We start from the raw sequence: 23,653 nt of genomic DNA, 5'->3' as shown, positions 1-23,653 counted from the left end.
AGAGAACATGCAAATTTCCACAGTCATTGATGATATGGGGCTGCATGTCAGGTAAAGGCACTGGGGAGATGGCTGTAATTACATCTTCAATAAATGCCCAAGTTTACATTGATATTTTGGACAGTTTTCTTATCCCATCAATTGAAAGGATGTTTGGGGATGATGACACCATTTTTCAAGATGATAATGCATCCTGCCATAGAGCAAAAACTGTGAAAACATTCCTTGAAAGAAGACACACAAGGTCAATGTCATGGCCTGCAAATAGTCTAGATCTCAATCCAACTGAAAATATTTGGTGGAAGTTGAAGAAAATGGTCCATGACAAGGCTCCAACCTGCAAAGCTGATCTGGCAACAGCAATCAGAGAAAGTTGGAGCCAGATTGATGAAGAGTACTGTTTGTCACTCAGTAAGTCCATGCCTCAGAGACTGCAAGCTGTTATTAAAGCCAGAGGTGGTGCAACAAAATACTAGTGATGTATTGGAGTGTTCTTTTGTGTTTGTTTTTCATGATTCCATAATTTTTTCCTCAGAATTGAGTGATTCCATAATTTTTTCCCTCTGCTTGGTCTGAAAAAATTACCCTTACTGAGTACCACATTTTTAATCTTGATTTCTTTTAGTGTTTCTTAAAGCCCTAAAGTTGCCATTTGAAATGACTTTAGTTTTGTGCCATGTCTGTGATCTGCTTTTTTCAACAACATTAAACAACTGAATGAACATCCTCCGAGCCCGGTGATTCCATAATTTTTGCCAGGGGTTGTAGACTCTATGCTTCTCTTAATACATCCCAGAACCGTGTTTGCCTTTTTTGCTGCTGCATCACACTGTCGACTCATGTTCACTCAGTGATCTATTAGTATACCCAAGTCTTTTTCACACGTGCTGTTGCTTAGTTCTATTCCTCCCATTCTGTAGATGTAATTTTCATTTTTCTTGCCCAGATGTCGAATCTTGCAGTTCTCTCTGTTAAATACCATCTATTTGTCGCTGTCCATTGTTCCAGCTTATCACGTGATCTAGACTGAATGCTTCTCTTCATACATCCCAGGACTGTGTTTGCCTTTTTTGCTCCTGTGTAGCCTTGAAGGGAAACTCCTGTTGGTTGTTGTAATTATTGTGCCGTGCTGCAGATTGTTCTTTGGGGTATATCCAGACATCTTTGATTATAGGGGTTGTCAAAGCTGGAAACATTTTCTTTGTAGGCATGGAACAAACTGAGGCACACTCTATGGGGCCATTCACATGTCTGTGATATTCTGTGGACCGAGTGGTCCGTGCAAAATCAGAGAGACGCGTCCGGTATTGATACAAGTGTCAGATAAAAACCAGCAATGCAAGTCAATGGGTCCGTGAAAGAAACCTCACAGCACTAAGATGACATCTGACTGATTTTCACAGTCTGTCATATTGGAGAAGGTGGAAAAACTTTTTTTTTTTTTTTTTCTCCATGTATGAAAAAAACGGACCAAACTCTGATCAAATTGTCCGTCCGTTTTTCTGTGAATGAGGCCTTACAGATGAGGCACTTCACATGTTATGATCCCCATTCATCATTTACCTTTTTTTTTTTAAAGTAATGTTTTTGTTTTGTGGTATTAGTTGCTGTTTTTCTGCGTCAAATCCATCTAAATAGCGTGCACGGTTCATAAAATTTGCGCAAAATCAAAAATGTTTTTTTATTTCTGTCTTGAACTTTATTTGCAACTCCTTAGCTTTAAAAAAAAAGTCAGATGTTTTGCAAAAACTGAGCAAAAAAATCCACCATGTGCATAAAATGACTCTGGGGGGATGGAGGGGGATTGGAGTACATTGTGCAAAAATGTTGCAACTTTTTGAAAAGCTGCAAGTGATGAATTAGATGGAAAAGCCTAACCCCCCCCCCCCCCCCCTGTCCAAAATGGTGTAAAAAAAACAAAACAGGTGAACACATAAAAAAGTGACTTTAAAATAGGAGCATATAAAAAAAATGAATATGGTGCAAATAAAAGGCAGAAAACTGGACAAAAAAGCGCATTGCAATGACTCAGTCCCTATGGCCTCAATTTGGAGAAAACTGCATGCGTCTTGCCTCTATGTGTGAACACTGCCTGTACTGAATCGTGAAACCTCATCAGAGCCAGAATGGCAGCGGATTAATGGATGTGCACTACAGAAAGGACAACCGGCCATCACACCCCAGCACCGAAATAAAACTCATGCGGATTTCAGCCACTGAATTGTAAACAATGAAATCTACAGACAGCGCAGACTACATTTCCCATCAGCCACCTCGGCGCGACAGGAAGTCGCAAGGCGGAAGTCGACGTTACCTGATTAGTAAACATGGCGGCGCCTGCACAGAACCACGTGTGGGTTGGTACCGAAACCGGGATCCTTAAGGGTGAGGAGTTGAGCGTTGTGCTGTGAGCCCCCGTATGTCTGTGTGTGAGGGGCGGCAGACACCGCAGAGGTGCCCGTCCTCTGTGGTCATGCTTTACTGTTCACACCCACAGGCATCAACCTGGTGAAGAAGCAGGCGGCCAACTACACGGAGGTCTCCTCACTGGACCGCAGTCAGGAGATCAGCGCCATGTGCTATGGCGACCCCCAGGAGTGTGAGGTGAGAGGGGCTATGCTCTGTGTGGGGGCGCACTCTGGCGCTGTACGTATGCAAGGGTGGTCCTTGGCCTGTGGGGGCGCGCTCTGGCGCCTTACGTACGCAAGGGCGGTCCTTGGCCTGTGGGGGCGCGCTCTGGCGCCTTACGTACGCAAGGGCGGTCCTTGGCCTGTGGGGGCGCGCTCTGGCGCCTTACGTACGCAAGGGCGGACCTTGGCCTGTGGGGACGTGCTCTGGCGCCTTACGTACGCAAGGGCGGACCTTGGCCTGTGGGGGCGCGCTCTGGCGCCTTACGTACGCAAGGGCGGTCCTTGGCCTGTGGGGGCGCGCTCTGGCGCCTTACGTACGCAAGGGCGGACCTTGGCCTGTGGGGGCGCGCTCTGGCGCCTTACGTACGCAAGGGCGGTCCTTGGCCTGTGGGGACGCGCTCTGGCGCCTTACGTACGCAAGGGCGGTCCTTGGCCTGTGGGGACGCGCTCTGGCGCCTTACGTACGCAAGGGCGGTCCTTGGCCTGTGGGGGCGCGCTCTGGCGCCTTACGTACGCAAGGGCGGTCCTTGGCCTGTGGGGGCGCGCTCTGGCGCCTTACGTACGCAAGGGCGGTCCTTGGCCTGTGGGGGCGCGCTCTGGCGCCTTACGTACGCAAGGGCGGTCCTTGGCCTGTGGGGGCGCGCTCTGGCGCCTTACGTACGCAAGGGCGGTCCTTGGCCTGTGGGGGCGCGCTCTGGCGCCTTACGTACGCAAAGGCGGTCCTTGGCCTCTGGGGGTGCGCTCTGGCGCCGTACGTACGCAAGGGCGGTCCTTGGCGGCGTGCTCTGGCACCGTACGTACACAAGGGCAGTCCCTGGCCTGTAGAGTAACTTTAGTTGCTTCTGGGATAATGTGTGTGTTCTGTTGTGGCTGCAATACATAATCAGTAAAGTGGGGTACCAGTTTGTCAGAATGATCTAGTTATGCAGCAGTACAGTCTGAGGATGCATCACTGCCTAATACTCATGAATGGCAAATTGGTCTATCACAGCAAGATAGTGGTCATTTTTGGAGCTGTTTTAGCTGCGCTGCTATGATCCATTCTCCTCTTTTTATATTTGCACTGACGCTTGTTTCACGTCCATATCTATTCAGGTGCTGCTGGGCTGCCGAGATGGGACTGTACGAGTCTTCAACACTGAAAAATCAAAATTTACTGAATTTCATGAATGCAGAGGAGGGGAGGGAGTATTTCGGGGTCTTGGTGTGCTGGACAAGTGAGTAACTTCTGTACATAGTCACTTATTAGGTGAGGAAATAGGGTTTTTGTAGTAATGCAGGAAGGTTTACATGGTTAGTGCAGTGGGAATGTGTTTTAATCGTTCTGCTCATTAATCAATATCAGAGCAGTGGTGGTCCGACACCCAGCAACCCCACCGATCATCTGTTATCACTCATGCCTGTGGTCTTATGGAAACCTTATATGTTTAAAGAAAAAAATCTCATTCACTTTGCTTGTACTGTGAAACACTGCGTTCTGTTCTTTTTCAGTGCTCTTGTAACCTGTGTGGAGTCAGGACTGCTAAAGGTGTGGAAAGAAGGATCAAATGAAAATGTGAGTTGAGCCTCTAATAAAGTACTTGATTTTCCGGGTTCTTTTCCTTGTATAATATGGTTTGTTAGTATTGCATTTTTGTATATTTTGGTGCAGTGTAACAGTGTTGTCTGCAAATAAAGTTCCCTATCTGAAAGAAAATGTTACATTGAAGTTAGTCCTGCTTTTCTCACTTTCACGTGGGAAGCTCATCACATCTACTGATACCTGTCAATCGTGCATGCGACCCTGCAGACATCGATAAACAAGGGATCACGTCACTGGCCCCACTTGTTTTTCTATGCAGAAGTGATCAGGGCAGAATAGGATTAGGGTTCCTAGTCTAGCAAGGTTGCCAAAATTGGTTGTTTTGCAGGTGATTGGCTGTATTAGGGCTCGCCCTGACTTGTCATTAAATCGGACGAATGCAATCCAATAAAAAAATCAGATTGCATTCGGACCAATTTAATCCCATGAGTGTGTGCTCAGTGGCGTGTTTTTTTTCCAGCGCCGATCAGATTGCGATTTCCCCCTCCCCCCGATTGCAGCATGTTGAGATTGCTGGCTGCATTCGGATCGCACGCACCTATATAATCTATGGGTGTGTGTGAAACATCGCACTGCGCTCGGATATCACCCGATGTCAGCTGCAGAGGAGATGGAGAAATTGATTTCTCCGTCCCCTCCGCAGCTGTGCTGCGATCTTCTCCGTGCGAGAGGAACGGAGCACGAACATTCAGCTCCCTCTTGCAGCAGAGCAGGAGCAGTGTGTCATTAGCATATCGCATCTGATGCCATATGCTAGTGGGACCCCGGAATTAATGTACAAAGCAGATATAACAGTATTGCAGGCTGACATGGAATAATCTATATAATATTTGTGCATTTAAACATGTTCTCCAGCTGGAAGTGCAAGTTGGTGCTGCGGTAGAGAAAATGCGTCTGTGTGATACTCAGCGTCACAAAGTAGGAACTGGAGGCAAAGAGAATGACCTAAAAATCTGGGATCTGCAAAGACCAGAAGAGCCAATCTTCAGAGCCAAAAATGTAAGTTGTAAGGGACTTTTTTGGATATTTTAAAAGTATGAATGGATTAAAGGGGTATTTCATTCAAAAATAGGAATACCACTTAAGTCGAGAGTCTGAGATGGAAAGTAAGGCCATGGCCCCACTATCAGTATTTTTTCTCAGGAGTGGGAGCCAAAACCAGGAGTGGGTGATAAATGCAGAATTGGTGCACTTGTCTGTTATACCTTTTCTCTGATTGTTCCTCACCTGGTTTTGGCTCCCACTCCTGAGAAAAAATACTGACCAAATACTGATAGTGGGGCCGTAGCCTAAGGGACATTGTCAATTGCCGAAACTGCTTTGGGCAGCATGCTTGTCTATGAATACCAGCTGCAGACTCGTCCATTTAAGTGTCTGAAATCTTCTTGCTTCCCCTGTTGGTTTGTAGCTAATATTCCCACACAGTAGGATAAATTTATCAAATGGACATTATGTTCCCAGGCTTGAACAAAAAGCTGATAGTTTAACTACAAACAGATGCACAATTCCTAACAATGTGGCACCCATTCACGCGCCAATAAATTAAATCTGTGCCAGCTATGAGCAAATCTACGTCACCTGGTCTGGATTTCTGCTTTAATTTACAACAATCAATGTGAATCAATGAGCAGGACCTGCTTCACCTGCCATGTCAGTAATCTGTGGTAGCTGGACGGGAGCCCCGAGGACCGATTTCACCTGACAGCATCTGTGGCTTTTAATTATCCGGCAGCTTGACGCCCATGTGATATCGCGCCAGACCGGCTAATCAACAGAACCTCGGATAATGGGAGGTCGGGGTCAGTTACTAGGGCTCCCGTCCAGCGGGATGTGGCCTATGGAGCGGGTCATGCATATTGATTCGCACTAACTTTCTGGTGTAAATTATAGTAGACTTGCCAGGCAGCATTTGTATCTATCTATCTATCTATCTAGTGTATTACATAGTGTTTGTAGTGCTAGCATCTACCTTTTTTCTTTTTTTTGTTTTGTTAAATGTACTTTTTAATCATCTCTTAAACATTGTAGAAGCTTGATCCAGGATAAGTAGGTGATAGAAAAGGAATTCTCCACCAAATCATTCTATAACTGGGCTTCACAAAATGTAATGGTTTATATTATCCCTCTGCTGCAGTCTCTGAGATTAGCAGTTACTGCACCATTCTGCATTTATCGTGTCCAGGATTTATAGTTTGTCATGATCTTCCTTTTTTTTTTGCATATATTAAATTCAGTATTGCATCATGTAACATGCCTCTTCCTTCAGGTCAGGAATGACTGGTTAGATCTCCGGGTGCCTATTTGGATTCGTGACCTGGATTTTATTCCAGAGTCAGATAAAATAGTGACGTGCACAAGTCATCATCAGGTGAGTGTGAAGTTTTTGCTGTCTCTATGAATAGGCTTAGTACAAAATTCTGTAAAATGTGCTTTTTAGCATTAATTAAAAATTCTTAATTTTAAAGTGTGGAGTGATAACTGATTTAATTTACTCTTGGCAGGTTAGAATATATGATCCCAGCGCCACACAGAGACGCCCTGTTCTGGAGGTTCTTTTTAGAGAAGATCCGTTGACTGCTTTGAGTATCACTCCAGATGGCAGGTAATCTTGTGGTCAGACAACGTGTGCACATTTGGCTAAAGAGCAGTGGTACAGTAACAAAACCGGTTTATATCCACCGCTCTGTAACATCTGACTGCTGAGAGTATGTTTGCACAGGTGCGATACCCAGCAGATTTCTACCTACGTTTTCACGGACGGGTTCAGATGGCTGTATTTCAGTCTGTGTATGGACCACAGTGCACAGACTGACCACAGGTCTCCCTAACCAAACCCACGTATATGCCTATTAGGCTGTAAGTTTGGGTCGGGAGACCCACGGTACGTTCTTGTGCGTTGCAGTGCATATATGGACCATGAAATACAGCCTTGCTAACATGGGCTAGATTCAGACATCTGTATTTCAAGACCCACAATACCCAGACCAACCGCTGGACTCCTGGCCTATATATTGGCTATATATCTATATGAAGCTGTATGTTTGGGTCCGTAGACCTGCGGTTGGGCCGAGCATCAGTTTGGATTCAGTGCAATGCTGTCTTGTAATATTATTTGCCTAATTAATTCTTGTACATTTGCTCATTACCTTTTTGATTTATTTCCCTTGGTTACTCGCTATTGTAGGACTTGTGTACAGTAAAATAACCGTATCCATTTCCTTCCCGATACAGGTCTGTAGTGGTTGGAAACTCTCATGGTCACATGGGTGTGATTGATCTGAGGAAAGGCAAGTTGTACTTCAGTCATTGTAACCTATTGAATCTTGTATGTTTTTATTTATTTGTTGCTTAATTTTTAATCCTTTTATATTTTCAGGTCGTCTGCTGTGTGCGCTTAAGGGAAATGCAGGCTCTGTGCGATCCATCCAGTGTCACAAGTCTATGCCTGTTGTGGCTTCCTGCGGTTTGGACAGATTCATGAGACTTCATAGCTTAAATGACAAGAAGCTATTGCATAAGGTTTGTGGTTCAGTATTATTTCTGCTAAATGTATATCAGCCGCCTATTCTGCAGTGCTGTCAGTATCCAGAAGTCCCTTTCCCCAATAGGACTCTCAATATAATTATCCTTAGTTGAACACACAACTGTACGAGCAAGTCAATATGATTGTGTAGTTATTACTTACTTAACCCCTACTATAGAGTTTCTTTTTAAAGGGGTTTGTTTCATGACTACAACTCCAGTCTATAGATGGGTGAAACCGAACAGAAATGAGAGAAACTGGTTCCTTTTTAATATGAAGCAACAATCCTCTAATCTGTATTCTTTTTTTTTTTTTTTTTTTTTTTATATTGCAGTAGTTTTTTCTGTTCTCAGAAATAACCAATTACTACTAATGATATCCACCCCAATGGTGGAACATTTCACATGGATTCCTATTATACAGTGCACAGCGTATATTCAGACGCTAAGATAAAAGTATTCTATAATAAAATGAACGCAGTGTAGCCCTTTCCAAAAAAAAATAAATGTATACAGTACAAACCAAAAGTTTGGACACACCTTCTCTTTTAAAGATTTTTCTGTATTTTCATGACTATGAAAATTGTACATTCACACTGAAGGCATCAAAACTATGAATTAACACATATGGAATTATATACTTAACAAAAAAGTGTGAAACAACTGAAAATATGTCTTATATTCTAGGTTCTTCAAAGTAGCCACCTTTTGCTTTGATGACTGCTTTGCACACTCTTGGCATTCTCTTGATGAGCTTCAAGAGGTAGTCACCGGAAATGGTTTTCACTTCACAGGTGTGCCCTGTCAGGTTTAATAAGTGGGAGTTCTTGCCTTATAAATGGGGTTGGGACCATCAGTTGTGTTGTGCAGAAGTCTGGTGGATACACAGCTGATAGTCCTACTGAATAGACTGTTAGCTGCTTTTTTCTTGCCATAATACAAATTCTAAGTAAAGAAAAACGAGTGGCCATCATTACTTTAAGAAATGAAGGTCAGTCAGTGCGAAAAATTGGGAAAACTTTGAAAGTGTCCCCAAGTGCAATTGCAAAAACCATCAAGCGCTACAAAGAAACTGGCTCACATGAGGACCGCCCCAGGAAAGGAAGACCAAGAGTCACCTCTGCTTCTGAGGATAAGTTTATCAGAGTCACCAGCCTCAGAAATCGCAGGTTAACAGCAGCTCAGATTAGAGACCAGGTCAATGCCACACAGAGTTCTAGCAGCAGACACATCTCTTCAACAACTGTTAAGAGGAGACTTTGTGCAGCAGGCCTTCATGGTAAAATAGCTGCTAGGAAACCACTGCTAAGGACAGGCAACAAGCAGAAGAGACTTGTTTGGGCTAAAGAACACAAGGAATGGACATTAGACCAGTGGAAATCTGTGCTTTGGTCTGATGAGTCCAAATTTGAGATCTTTGGTTCCAACCACCATGTCTTTGTGCGACGCAGAAAATGTGAACGGATGGACTCTACATGCCTGGTTCCCATCGTGAAGCATGGAGGAGGAGGTGTGATGGTGTGGGGGTGCTTTGCTGGTGACACTGCTGGGGATTTATTCAAAATTGAAGGCATACTGAACCAGCATGGCTACCACAGCATCTTGCAGCGGCATGCTATTCCATCCAGTTTGCATTTAGTTGGACCATCATTTATTTTTCAACAGGACAATGACCCCAAACACCTCCAGGCTGTGTAAGGGCTATTTGACCAAGAAGGAGAGTGATGGGGTGCTACGCCAGATGACCTGGCCTCCACAGTCACCAGACCTGAACCCAATCGAGATGGTTTGGGGTGAGCTGGACCGCAGAGTGAAGGCAAAAGGGCCAACAAGTGCTAAGCATCTCTGGGAACTCCTTCAAGATTGTTGGAAGACCATTTCCGGTGACTACCTCTTGAAGCTCATCAAGAGAATGCCAAGAGTGTGCAAAGCAGTCATCAAAGCAAAAGGTGGCTACTTTGAAGAACCTAGAATATAAGACATATTTTCAGTTGTTTCACACTTTTTTGTTAAGTATATAATTCCACATGTGTTAATTCATAGTTTTGATGCCTTCAGTGTGAATGTACAATTTTCATAGTCATGAAAATACAGAAAAATCTTTAAATGAGAAGGTGTGTCCAAACTTTTGGTGTGTGTGTATGTGGATAGATCGATATTTAGAGCTGTTTTTTTTTTCTACTTATAAGGCTGTGTGCCCACTATGTGTTTTTGCCGTGGAATTTCCACAGCGAAAACGCTTGATAATACATGCCCCATGGTCCCCAATGATAATCCGCATGTGCTGCGGAAATTTCCGCTGCGGATTATCATTGCGGAAAAATACGCAGCATGTCCATTAATTTTGCGGACACGCAGCGTAATTGCCGCCATTGACTTGCATTGAAACGTTTCATATCCACATCACTACATTTGCACACGCGGATATTATGCGATTCAATGTGCGGATGGAACCCAGGTCTGGAGGAGAGGAGACTCTCATCCAGACCTGGGTACTATAGAACCTGTAAAAAAAGGAATTTAAAATTAAATAAAGATTATACTTGCCTTCCGATGTCCCTCGGCCTCCTCAGCGATGTGTTGGGCGGCTTGTGGTGGTGTGAGGACTTGACATGACGTCATTGAGTCTTGTGACAGGTCACGCGATCGCTGACGTCGGCAGTTGCGTGACCTGTCACATGAATCAATGACGTCATCGCAGGTCCTTCACACCACCGCGAGACACCGAGGAGACCGAACGGAGCGGAGGAGGAGACCGGGGGCCATCGTAAGGTAAGTATAATCTGTATTATTTTATTTATTTTTTTTTTTTTTTCACCATTCTTTTTTTTTTTTTCTTTTTTTTTAACTTATACTTGGTCACACTATATAAATCCATGCCGGTTGCATGGATTTATATAGTGTGACCAAGTTGTCAAGCACTTTCCAAGTGATGCTAAAATCGCTTGGAAGGCGTTTGTCAACCAGCATGCGGAAATGCATGTGAAGAACGCTTCACTTCCGCATGTACAATCTGCATGCGTTTTTCCTGCCAGGGAGAAGCGGAAAAAATATGCAGCATTTCTGCATGGTGGGCACATAGCCTAAATGGCTTTCAATTCGCACTATAAAATTTTCATGACCGTTGAACTGGTTATAAGGAGGGGGGGGGGGGGGGGGTTTGCATCCTGGATGTTTGCTCAGCAGTTTATTTTGCAGCCTTGCATTACTTAGTCATCTGTTTGCCTTCTTCAGGTGTATCTAAAGTCACGGCTGAACTGCCTACTGCTAACGTCACGAGACAAGTGGGAGGTAAGCTTTTCAGTTTGCACAATTTGACGGACACCGTGATCAATAGAGATTGGGCTCAGTTCACACTGGCGTTCGGAGCAGAGTAATCAAATTAATGTCCAAATTAGGATCTATTGCACAACGGACACAGAGGGACTGCATTAGTTGTTATGGGGTCTGTCAGGGTACTGTTATGTGTCTGGTTTTTAGAATGGAACAAAGTGCATCTTCTTTCTGTGTTCTAAAAATAGGACACAACAGAATCCATACAGACCCCCATAATAATAATCAGTGGGGTCACTCTCCTATTTGCATCAGTAATTCGACAGATCCATTTTTGTCCATTCAAAATAAAAAACGGCACAAAACCAGACATAACTAACATCTCTACTATCCCTGTGGAATGTACCTATAGGATATAAGCAAATCTAGGCACTTGCATTTACAGCTGAAACACATATGTATTAGAAATATATCCTGGTAACATTAATTTCACTTCTCTTCAGGATGAAGAATTGACCCCAGCTGAAGCAGAAGATGTAAAAGAGGAAGAAGAGGATGAGGTCTGGTACAACATGGACACGGTCATGGACAAAACCAGTTCCAAAAAGAGAAAAGATGCACAGGAGCCAAGTGTGGCTGAATCAACAGAAAACACCACAAAGAAGAAGAGAAAGAAGAAGGCCGTTTAATTTTTATTTGACTTTGTCTTTTTATACTTCGCTGATAAGCGGTGCCCAACGCAACAGGACTTTGCCCCTTGTTCTAGACACGATACTAATTATTTATATATAAATCCGCAATAATAAGTTATGCCAAATCCATAAGATAAGGGATAACTGTCTGATTTCTGGGGCTCACACCACTCGGACGTCCGGAGATCCTGAATGGAGCAGAAATGCACATGTATAGCCCTACGTTTTATTCTTGAGGGAACTGATAGAAAAAGCAGAGTATAGCAATCGGCTTTTTCTGGCAGTCAGTCAATAAATGGAGTGAAGGTTGAGCGTGGGCACCTTACTCCAGTAAATAAGGGGCTCTGTAGATAACGCCATTCCTGTCTTCCACAGGCTGTACTCAGAATTGTTGGGGACTCTCAGTAATCAGTAAGTCATACCCTATACTATAAATATGGGATAATGTAATAATTTGGAATTAACCCTTTACAGGTCTGCTGTAATGGAGATGCTTTTAAGACTGGGATAACAACCTAGCTCAAACTGTTGTCATATGGTCGCTACTTTGATGTTTTATATAAATCCATAATAACCAGTTATCTGCTCGTGTAGCTCGGGTTAATCTAATGATGTCTGTGTGAGACTTTTACTGTCGCTCTGTACAACAAGAACCAGAAAGACCAGAGATTAACATGCAGAATACATGGCAGGCTTGTGTGCCAAAACCACAGTCCAAAGTTGTCGTAGTGCTGATTCTTGCATAACTAGAACATGAGGGAAAAAAAGCAAATATTACTGGGAATAAATTACCCACTCACATTCATAAACACCTCACTGTATCAATAGGGAACAGCAATTTGTGAGAGTATAATAGAACTTAACTTTTAATATATTCAAGAGAGTCGAAGTGCTGCCTAAAAAGAGGACGGATTCCCCACCCAGGGTCTAAGTAACCTTTTTTTTAATGGATGGATGATTGTAATATAAGGGAAACAAAGTACAACAAAAAAGAAATGATCAAGACCACCCTACAGTGAGGACGTCTAGGTCAAGATCATCCAAGGTATTGTGTCGTGGATCAAATGAGACACCAGAAGGACATTGGTGGACCGTCAGACAGGGATTTTACTAGAGTTGTAACCAGTACATAGTCCCTGGTGTATATCAGAACACACAGTAGGTTAGGTACCAATATTTATTATTATAGTACCAATTATTACATGGTGCTTTACATTTGAATAGGTGTATACATAGCAAAAAAAACACAATTACAATAATCTTTAAAAATAATGAGTTACCGACTGGTACAGGAGGAGAGATAAGAACGTTCTCACCTATTCGATGTTCGTTGCTGCAGGTATACGTCATCCTGGTAGAGGTGATCCAGGAAAAAGGGGTGCAGTCTAGCCCTATAGGTCCCTATAGCAACTTTACTAGACTGAAACCGCAAAAGCTCCCGCCCTGACAAGGGCCGTCCACAACTATCCCTAATGTGGAGGCTCTGCACTTTCCCGTCATGTTTCTTCCCTAATGGATTCCTCAGGGGGACCTATTGCATGAATAGGGTCTTTAAAGTACTAAAGGCAGAGTGTAAATGGGTCCCTCCTGTGTCTGACTATTCTGCAGAATCACATCCTGCAAGTGCTGCGATATTGCTAGTTTGCTTCTGGAGTCTTGTCTCATTCTATACACTATGTGAACAGTTTCCTTTGTAGAAAAAAAAAAAAGTAGATGCCCCATAATTAAAAATAATGGTTTAAGCAAAAAGAAAGCCCTAATTTATGAAAATATAAAATTAAACGAAGTTAAATGCAAAGTAAAAAATAAATTGAAGCATTCCCCACCCTCCTCGACAGATATTGCAGTAAAATGTTTGTATGTAACCCAAAATGGTGGCAATTAAAACATCTGTGCACTGCGCACAAAATCCTCACACAGCTTACTGACCTGCAAAATCATATTGTCAAATCATTTTTACTGCACAATGAATACTGTAAAATCCCCCCAAAAAATGGTGGAATTTCCCCCTCCCCCATTTTTCAGTAAATTATATTGTAAAGCGACTGACATTCAAAAGTACAAAACATTCTGGGACGATAAAAATAAAAAAACATCGTACAGTTCTGTCAAGGGTGGAGGGAGCACAAAAATTGAAAATAGGCTGGTAATGAAAGGGTTAAAAACAAACATGAGAACTGATGGCTGAACGTGCTTCAAGATGTTGGCAAGGCTGGCAACGCGCAACATTTTTGTGCAAATGCGGGTTATACCAAAAAAAAATTTGAGACTCTATAATGCCAGAAGACCGTTGTTAAATGCTTGAAGAATTGGCCCCAAAGTACAAGTGCATCTCACTAAATTAGAATATCCTCAAAAAGTTTATTTATTTCAGTTCTTCGATACAAAAAGTGAAACTCATATATAGAGTCATTACAAACAGAGTGATCTATTTCAAGTGTTTATTTCTGTTAATGTTGATGATTATGGATTACAGCCAATGAAAACACAAAAGTCGTTATCTCAGTAAATTAGAATAATTTATAACAACAGCTTGAAAAATGATTTTAAAATCTGAAAAGTTGTCCTACTGAAATGTATGTTTAGTAAATGCCCTCAATACTTGGTCGGGCTCCTTTTGCATCAATTACTGCATCAATGCGGCAATGTGGCATGGAGGCGATCAGCCTGTGGCACTGCTGAGGGGTTATGGAAGCCCAGGTGGCTTTGATAGCAGCCTTCAGCTCGTCTGCATTGTTGAGTTTGGTGTCTCATCTTCCTCTTGACAATACCCCATAGATTCTCTATAATAGATTCTCTATGGGGTTAAGGTCAGGCGAGTTTGCTGCCAATCAAGCACAGTGATACTGTTGTGTGTAAACCAGGTATTGGTACTTTTGGCAGTGTGGACAGGGGCCAAGTCCTGCTGGAGAATGACATTTCCATCTCCAGAAAGCTTGTCGGCAGAGGGAAGCATGGAGTGCTGTAAAATGTCCTGGTAGACGGCTGCGCTGACTTTGGTCTTGATAAAACACAGTGGACCTCCACCAGCAGATGACATGGCTCCCCAAACCATCACTGATGGTGGAAACTTCACACTAGACCTCCAGCAGCTTGGATTGTGGCCTCTCCACTCTTCCTCCAGACTCTGGGACCTTGATTTCCAAATGAAATGCAAAATTTACTTTCATCTGAAAACAGTACCTTGGGCCACTGAGCAAACAGTCCGGGTCTCCTTGCCCCAGATAAGACTCTTCTGGCGTTGTCTGTTGGTCATGAGTGGCTTGACACAAGGAATGCGACACTTGTAGCCCATGTCCTGGATACGTCTGTGTGGTGGCTCTTGAAGCAATGACTCCAGCAGCAGTCCACTCCTTGTGAATCTCCCCCAAATTTTTGAATGGCCTTTTCTTAACAATCCTTCCAAGGCTGCGGTTATCCCGGTTGCTTGTGCACCTTTTTCTAACACACTTTTTCCTTCCACTCCACTTTCCATTAATATGCTTTTATACAGCACTGTGAACAGACAGATTCTTTAGCAATGACCTTTTGTGGCTTACCCTCCTTGCGGAGTGTGTCAATGACTGCCTTCTGGACATCTGTCAAGTCAGCAGTCTTCCCCATGATTGTGGAGCCTACTGAAACAGACTAAAGAACCTTTTAAAACGCTTCGGAAGCCTTTGCAGGTGTTTTTTGTTAATTATTCTAATTTACTGAGATAATGACTTTTGTGTTTTCATTGGCTGTAAGTTATCATCAACATTAACAGAAATAAACACTTGAAATAGATCACTCTGTTTGTAATGACTCTATATAATATTAGTTTCACTTTTTGCATTGTATGTTACGGGGCCAGGTGGTGGAACCCCTGTGCTGCGGTGCAAGGAGGGACCAGAGGGGCGTAATTAAGTGCCTACTCGGACTGACCCAGGTCACACGGCGGCTCAGTCGACTCCGTGAACCAGGGAGGGACCGGGCAGGTGAACCAGGTGCCACTCTGGGACCAACCTTGTGTGAGAGCAGGTGACTCCCACGGGTTAGATGACAGGAGCTGACCGGTACAGCGGATGAGCATGGCAGGAAGGTTGACGGGTGGTCCGGGTAGATAAGCAGGCTGGGACGGCAGATAGCCAGAAGGGTGCTCCGGGTAGGCAAGCAGGCGGGCACCGCAGGTAACTGGCAGAGACACGTGCTCCGGGTAGGGAAGCAGGTGGGCATGGCAGGTAACTGGCAGAGACAGGTGCTCCAGGTAGGGAAGCAGGAGGGCACGGCAGATAACTGGCAAGTGCTCCGGGAAGACAGGCTGGTGAGCATGACAGGTTACAGGCAGGTGCTCCAGGTAGGCTGGTTTGCGGGCACAACAGGTAACAGACAGGCTGGCGGGCTGAACTGTAGACAGGCGGGCAGGGACTGTTAGACTGGTGGGCTGGACTGATAGGCAGCGGGACCTGAGGCCTGAAGCGAGTGTTAGCACACGGAACAACAACCTTGCACAGGCAATTCCATTTTGGAGGAGGTGCCTTGTATAAGAGAAGTCCTCCGGCCATTGGCCGGGGACTCTATAGGATGGCGCGCGTGGCCCCTTTAAGAAGGAGGGAGCCCGCGCACGCCCTAACCACAGTGCCTGGGAAGCTGCGCGCGGTGCGCGCCACAGCAGCTAGAGAGCAGGAAGACGCCGGACCAGGACCACGGCGGTGAGGGGAACGGCGTCTCTGCCCGGCAGGAGGCAGAGACGCCGATGCTACATTGTAGAACTGAAATAAATTTACTTTTTGATGATATTCTAATTTAGTGAGAAGCTCCTTTATATGGGAAAGTACAGAACTTTTATTAATAGTGTGACTAATCTTTACAACCATAAAAACCCTTTCATGCGTTTCCTTTTTCGTCTTACACTATGCCGTTCTCTTGTATCTCATCCTGCATTATCTTGTATTATTTCGGAATCTCTTAGTGGTATACCTTGATAACAGGCTGATGTGTGTGAACAGGTGGCAGAGAATTAAATACTTGCTGAATAAGCACCTCTTCCTAATCTGATGATGGTTACATCACTGCGATAAGCACTATTGTGTGTATATGTATTTATAGAACTGGATTGTTGCCTGTCTGCTGCTGTTCCATGAAAGCAGGCATCGTATGGAGGCTTATAAACTGATGAATAATTGACGATGTGTGATGGAAAGAAGCGATTACCAGCTTTCATGTCATATGGTTTATTTGTACAGGACGAATCAATATAGAAACCATAAACGTCCCTTTGTAATATTATAAATTCTATGTATCTATAATAGTATGTCTTTATAACTATTTATGTATAAAAACTCTGAAGACTTAGCATGAATCGGAGCATTTTTGCAGCCATTTATGTTTCGCTCTGAGACACACACCTCAGGAGTCCCCTGTCAGTCTAGGAGAGCGGGGTGGGATGAAGCCTCCGGAGATTTGCCTTTTGGACTAGTCATCCAAAATGTATAGTCTCCAGCCAGCTTTCAAAATTGTTTTTTATTTTTGAAACACCATTTCAGAGTAAGGGCTTGTTGAGACATCCTGTGATTTTTCTCACACACAGAAAGTCAGAGAAAGGGCTGATTTTTCCACGTTTGAGAAAAATCGACCCATTATTCTGATTAGAGTGTGGTTCAAGGTCATCCGTTTTTCTCATATGTGGAGAAATTTAAAAAAAAGAAAGAAGTTCCTATACATTCCTCATTATGACAGACTGTGAAAATCAGGCTGCACTTGAATGTCATCTGAGTGCATTTTTTTTCTTTCACAGAAGCGGTTGACTTGCATTGTTGATTTTGATCCAACCTTCGGATCTGTGTGATTTTCCGCTGACTAGTTGGTCTGCAAAAAATCTCAGACATGTGAATGGCCCCAAAAACTATCATAGGTACGAGAGATGGCACTTGTACGTGAAAATCGGATAGATCAGTGAGCCCAAAGTGAAAGTTTGGTCAGTTTCTCCATCAATTTAATTTAGTTTTTCTTGTATGAACAAAAAAAACCATGGAGGTTTTCAAGCTTCTATCAAACAGTCAGTGAAAAACGGACACTACATGTACGGCATCTGAGTGCTGTCTGATTTTATTTTTCAAGACCCCATAGACTTGCATTGGCAAGTTTGGATCAAAATCGGACATATGTCAGTGATTTTGTTTGGTCCTCTCAGTCTGCAAAAATAGACGGGCATGTGAACAGCTCCATAGACTATGATATGTGAAAAACACACATAGAACTGGTACAAGAAAAATGGACGTTTGAAGGAGACTTAAGACACTCGTACATGGCTGCAATAACGAAAGCCAGCGTCTGATTCAGGCTGCCTGTGAAAATGAAATATTTCACTGTGGCACGTACTGTTCGACGTCTTCACGCCACCTATAAGTTGGCTTACTTTATGGTACAAATTTTCGCCAATATTTTGGCACATGGTGTTGCTCTCTTAGACCACACATCCTTTCTCCACTAAGTCTTGACGGGCGAGTCTATCATTACTTTAAGACATGATGGTCCGTCAATCCAAAAAAATTACTGAAGGTATCCTCAAGTTTAGTCATAAAAAACACAAATTGCTATGATGAAACTGGCTTTCAAGAAGACCACCCCAGGAAAGAAAGACAAAGAATTAAGACTGCAGCATAGGATAAGTTCATTAGAGTTACCAGTAAAACCGCAAACTGACAGCACCTCAGATAACAACCTTCATAAATGATGCAAAAATATCAAGTAGCAGACATCTCAAAAGCAACTGTCCAGAAGAAGACTGCTAGAAGTGGGCCTTTATGGTTGAGTGTGCTGGATTGTAGAAAAAAAGACATCGACCATACATCCAAAAATCATATGTTGATCTACTGCCGCTAGGCAAAAAGTTACAAAGCTGAACATGAGGTTCTTAGTTTAACATTCTGATCAGACTGTATGAAGCCCTCTGCCACGTCACTGCAAACCTCTCAATGGGTCCCTATGTTTTTTATATCAGTGTAACTTTGTACTGTGGTCTGATGAATAAAAATTTGAGATGTTTAATACCAACCAACATGTCTTTGTGAGACGCAGAAAAGATAAGCGAATGGCTTCTGTGTGTGTGGCGGCCACCGTGAAGCATAGAGGTGTGAGGATGTTTGCTGGTGACACTGTTGGTGATTTATTCCAAATTTCCAAATTCAAAACACATTTGCCCAACATGGAGATTACAGTACTCTGTAAAGACATACCATCCCAACATGGCTTCCACAATCTTAACCCATGTAAAATGGTTTGGAATGAGTTGGATCGTAGAGTGAAGGCAAAACAACCAATAAGTACTCAGCACCTCTCTGAAGTCTTCAAGACTGTTGGAAGCCATCACCGGTGATGATAGAATACCAAGGAGGTGTAAAGCTGTCATCAGAATAAAAAGGGGGTACTTTGAGGAATCTAAGGCTTAACATATACTCCGGTTTGTTTCACACATATCTCTTTACTCCTTGTTTCCATGTGTTCCTTCATGGTATTGCTGCCTTCAGTCTGAAGCTACAATGTTCCAAGCAGGTGAGAAGGTGTATGCAAACGATTGGTCTTGCCATGAAGCACCGAGCGCCTGTACTTGGTTTGAACAGTCATTCGGTGCTGACAGAGTCCCTTTAAAGGGACGAACTGCGTCCGCTATACCTTAGATTTATGACTGGCAGAGGCCACTACGCACCTCGCCTAATTCATTAAGAGGCGTTTTTCTCTTAATGAATCAGAAGCTTCCACTCCAACAAGTCCCCTCAAGACAAGCGAGAAAATCGTCCCCTTAGCTTCTACTAAAATGAATAGACACTAAGCAGCAGTACGTGGTAGTGACCATGCCACAATATCATTAGTCTAATCACCTTTATTCACGTCTATGGGATTTATGAGGAATCTGTGTTATCAGATCCATGGACAGTGAATAGAGTGGTGATCACACGTGTACTACGGTCCTATCCACACATTGTCCGACTGGTCAGACCCGAGTGATCACCTATTCAGTGAATAATAGGTCAGTTTCGCACCCCCGTGTTTTGTGGTCTGTACTCGTCCTGACCCAAACGTGGCAGTCTTATACAGTATGTATATATGAGACTGGCTAGCTCCGATCAGGAGACCTGTGGCCATAGGACAGCCGAGCCTGGGTCAGGACACTCGCGCCATGGGACTGCCGAGCTTGGGTCAGGAGACCCGAGGCCATGGGACTGCCAAGCCTGGGTCAGAAGACCCGCGACCATGGGACTGCCGAGCCTGGGTCAGAAGACCCGCGACCATGGGACTGCCGAGCCTGGGTCAGAAGACCCGCGACCATGGGACTTCAGAGCTTGGGTCAGCAGACCCGCGGCCATGGGGATGCAGAGCTTGTGTCAGGAGACCTGCGACCATGGGAATGCAGAGCTTGTGTCAGGAGACCCGCGACCATGGGAATGCAGAGCTTGGGTCAGGAGACCCGCGACCATGGAAATGCAGAGCTTGGGTGAGCTGACCCGCGGTCATAAGACTGCCAAGCCTGGGTCAGGAGACCCGTGGCCGTGGGACGGCCGAGCTTGGGTCAGAAGACCCGCGACCATGTGACTGCCGAGCCTGGGTCAGGAGACCCGTGACCATAGGACTGCCAAGCCTGGGTCAGAAGACCTGCGGCAATTGGATTGCCGAGCCTGGGTCAGGAGACCAGCGGCCATGAGACTGCTGAGCCTGGGTCAGGAGACCTGCGGCCATGGAACTGCTGAGCCTGGGTCAGGAGACCCGCGACCATGGGACTGCCGAGCCTGGGTCAGGAGACCTGCGGCAATTGGATTGCAGAGCCTGGGTCAGGAGACCAGCGGCCATGAGACTGCTGAGCCTGGGTCAGGAGACCCGCGGCCATGAGACTGCTGAGCCTGGGTCAGGAGACCCGCGACCATGAGACTGCCAAGCCTGGGTCAGGAGACCCGGGGCCATGAGACTGCCGAGCTTGGGTCAGGAGACCCGCAGCCATGGGACTGCCGAGCCTGGGTCAGGAGACCTGCGGCAATTGGATTGCCGAGCCTGGGTCAGGAGACCCGCGGCCATGAGACTGCCGAGCCTGGGTCAGGAGACCCGCGGCCATGGGACTGCCGAGCCTGGGTCAGAAGACCCGCGACCATGGGACTTCAGAGCTTGGGTCAGCAGACCCGTGGCCATGGGAATGCAGAGCTTGTGTCAGGAGACCCGCGACCATGGGACTGCCGAGCTTGGGTCAGGAGACCTGCGGCAATTGGATTGCCGAGCCTGAGTCAGGAGACCCGCGGCCATGAGACTGCTGAGCCTGGGTCAGGAGACCCGCGGCCATGAGACTGCCGAGCCTGGGTCAGGAGACCCGGGGCCATGAGACTGCCGAGCTTGGGTCAGGAGACCCGCGGCCATGAGACCCGCGGTCAGGAGACCCACGGCCATGAGACTGCCGAGCCTGGGTCAGGAGACCCACGGCCATGAGACTGCCGAGCCTGGGTCAGGAGACCCACGGCCATGAGACTGCCGAGCCTGGGTCAGAAGACCCGCGACCATGGGACTGCCGAGCCTGGGTCAGAAGACCCGCGACCATGGGACTTCAGAGCTTGGGTCAGCAGACCCGTGGCCATGGGAATGCTGAGCTTGTGTCAGGAGACCCGCGACCATGGGACTGCTGAGCCTGGGTCAAGAGACCCGGGGCCATGAGACTGCCGAGCCTGGGTCAGGAGACCCGGGGCCATGAGACTGCCGAGCTTGGGTCAGGAAACCCGTGGCCATGGGACTGCCGAGCTTGGGTCAGGAGACCCGCGGCCATGGGACTGCCGAGCCTGGGTCAGGAGACCCGAGGCCATGGGACTGCCGAGCCTGGGTCAGGAGACCCGCGGCCATGAGACTGCCAAGCCTGGGTCAGGAGACCCACGGCCATGAGACTGCCGAGACTGGGTCAGGAGACCCACGGTCATGGGACTGCCGAGCCTGGGTCAGGAGACCCGTGACCATAGGACTGCCAAGCCTGGGTCAGAAGACCTGCGACCATGGGCCTGCCGAGCATGGGTCAGGAGTCCCACGACCATGGGATTGCCGAGCCTGGGTCAGGAGATCCGTGGCCATGGGACTGCCAAGCTTAGGTCAGAACACCCGCGACCATGGGACTTCAGAGCTTGGGTTAGCAGACCCGTGGCCATTGGACTGCCAAGCATTGGTCAGGAATCCTGCGACCATGAGATTGCCGAGCCTGGGTCAGAAGACCCGCGACCATGGGACTTCAGAGCTTGGGTCAGCAGATCCGTGGCCATGGGAATGCAGAGCTTGTGTCAGGAGACCCGCGACCATGGGACTGCCAAGCCTGGGTCAGGAGACCTGCGGCAATTGGATTGCCGAGCCTGGGTCAGGAGACCAGCGGCCATGTGACTGCTGAGCCTGGGTCAGGAGACCCGCGGCCATGAGACTGCCGAGCCTGGGTCAGGAGACCCGCGGCCATGAGACTGCCGAGCCTGGGTCAGGAGACCCGGGGCCATGAGACTGCCGAGCTTGGGTCAGGAGACCCGCGGCCATGGGACTGCCGAGCCTGGGTCAGGAGACCCGCGGCCATGGGACTGCCGAGCCTGGGTCAGGAGACCCGCGGCCAAGAGACTGCCGAGCCTGGGTCAGGAGACCCACGGCCATGAGACTGCCGAACCTGGGTCAGGAGACCCACGGCCATGAGACTGCCGAGCCTGGGTCAGGAGACCCATGGCCATGAGACTGCCAAGCCTGGGTCAGGAGACCCGCGACCATGGGACTTCAGAGCTTGGGTCAGCAGACCCGTGGCCATGGGAATGCAGAGCTTGTGTCAGGAGACCCACGACCATGGGACTGCCGAGCCTGGGTCAGGAGACCTGCGGCAATTGGATTGCCGAGCCTGGGTCAGGAGACCTGCGGCAATTGGATTGCCGAGCCTGGGTCAGGAGACCAGCGGCCATGAGACTGCTGAGCCTGGGTCAGGAGACCCGCGGCCATGAGACTGCTGAGCCTGGGTCAGGAGACCCGCGGCCATGAGACTGCCGAGCCTGGGTCAGGAGACCCGGGGCCATGAGACTGCCGAGCCTGGGTCAGGAGACCCACGGCCATGAGACTGCCGAGCCTGGGTCAGGAGACCCGTGACCATAGGACTGCCAAGCCTGGGTCAGAAGACCTGCGACCATGGGCCTGCCGAGCATGGGTCAGGAGTCCCACGACCATGGGATTGCCGAGCCTGGGTCAGGAGATCCGTGGCCATGGGACTGCCAAGCTTGGGTCAGAACACCCGCGACTATGGGACTTCAGAGCTTGGGTCAGCAGACCCGTGGCCATGGGACTGCCAAGCATAGGTCAGGAATCCCGCGACCATGAGATTGCCGAGCCTGGGTCAGAAGACCTGCGACCATGGGACTTCAGAGCTTGGGTCAGCAGACACGTGGCCATGGGAATGCAGAGCTTGTGTCAGGAGACCCGCGACCATGGGACTGCCGAGCCTGGGTCAGGAGACCTGCGGTAATTTGATTGCCAAGCCTGGGTCAGGAGACCAGCGGCCATGAGACTGCTGAGCCTGGGTCAGGAGACCCGCGGCCATGAGACTGCTGAGCCTGGGTCAGGAGACCCGCGGCCATGAGACTGCCGAGCCTGGGTCAGGAGACCCACGGCCATGAGACTGCCGAGCCTGGGTCAGGAGACCCATGGCCATGAGACTGCCAAGCCTGGGTCAGGAGACCCACGATCATGGGACTTCAGAGCTTGGGTCAGCAGACCCGTGGCCATGCGAATGCAGAGCTTGTGTCAGGAGACCCACGACCATGGGACTGCTGAGCCTGGGTCAGGAGACCTGCGGCAATTGGATTGCCGAGCCTGGGTCAGGAGACCAGCGGCCATGAGACTGCTGAGCCTGGGTCAGGAGACCCGCGGCCATGAGACTGCTGAGCCTGGGTCAGGAGACCCGCGGCCATGAGACTGCCGAGCCTGGGTCAGGAGACCCGGGGCCATGAGACTGC

The 23,653-nt window shown here is 47.0% G+C and overlaps 1 protein-coding gene across 1 annotated transcript; it reads left to right on the top strand.

Moving 5' to 3' along the window:
* Positions 1-1,991: 1,991 nt before the first annotated feature.
* On the top strand, positions 1,992-13,027 carry WDR74 (WD repeat domain 74). Its single transcript, XM_073658483.1, has 11 exons — positions 1,992-2,385; positions 2,498-2,604; positions 3,726-3,847; positions 4,122-4,185; positions 5,068-5,211; positions 6,479-6,580; positions 6,714-6,814; positions 7,444-7,499; positions 7,589-7,731; positions 10,969-11,025; positions 11,511-13,027. Exons 1-11 carry the CDS (start codon positions 2,328-2,330, stop codon positions 11,694-11,696), a joined length of 1,140 nt encoding a protein of 379 aa, XP_073514584.1. The 5' UTR covers positions 1,992-2,327; the 3' UTR covers positions 11,697-13,027.
* Positions 13,028-23,653: the final 10,626 nt, after the last annotated feature.

This window comes from Phyllobates terribilis, unplaced genomic scaffold (genome assembly GCF_046119375.1).
Source record: "Phyllobates terribilis strain yellow unplaced genomic scaffold, ASM4611937v1 Scaffold_13__5_contigs__length_258822181, whole genome shotgun sequence".
In the NCBI taxonomy this organism is placed as follows: domain Eukaryota; kingdom Metazoa; phylum Chordata; class Amphibia; order Anura; family Dendrobatidae; genus Phyllobates; species Phyllobates terribilis.
Note: the sequence above shows the minus strand (reverse complement) of the source record. Positions and strands in the feature narration are given on the sequence as shown.

Coding starts and splice junctions, on each gene's coding strand:
- WDR74 (XM_073658483.1), top strand. CDS start 2,328: ATGGCGGCGCCTGCACAGAACCACGTGTGGGTTGGTACCGAAACCGGG. Junction 5,212..6,478: donor CAATCTTCAGAGCCAAAAAT/GTAAGTTGTAAG, acceptor CTCTTCCTTCAG/GTCAGGAATGACTGGTTAGA. Junction 6,815..7,443: donor AGTATCACTCCAGATGGCAG/GTAATCTTGTGG, acceptor TTCCCGATACAG/GTCTGTAGTGGTTGGAAACT.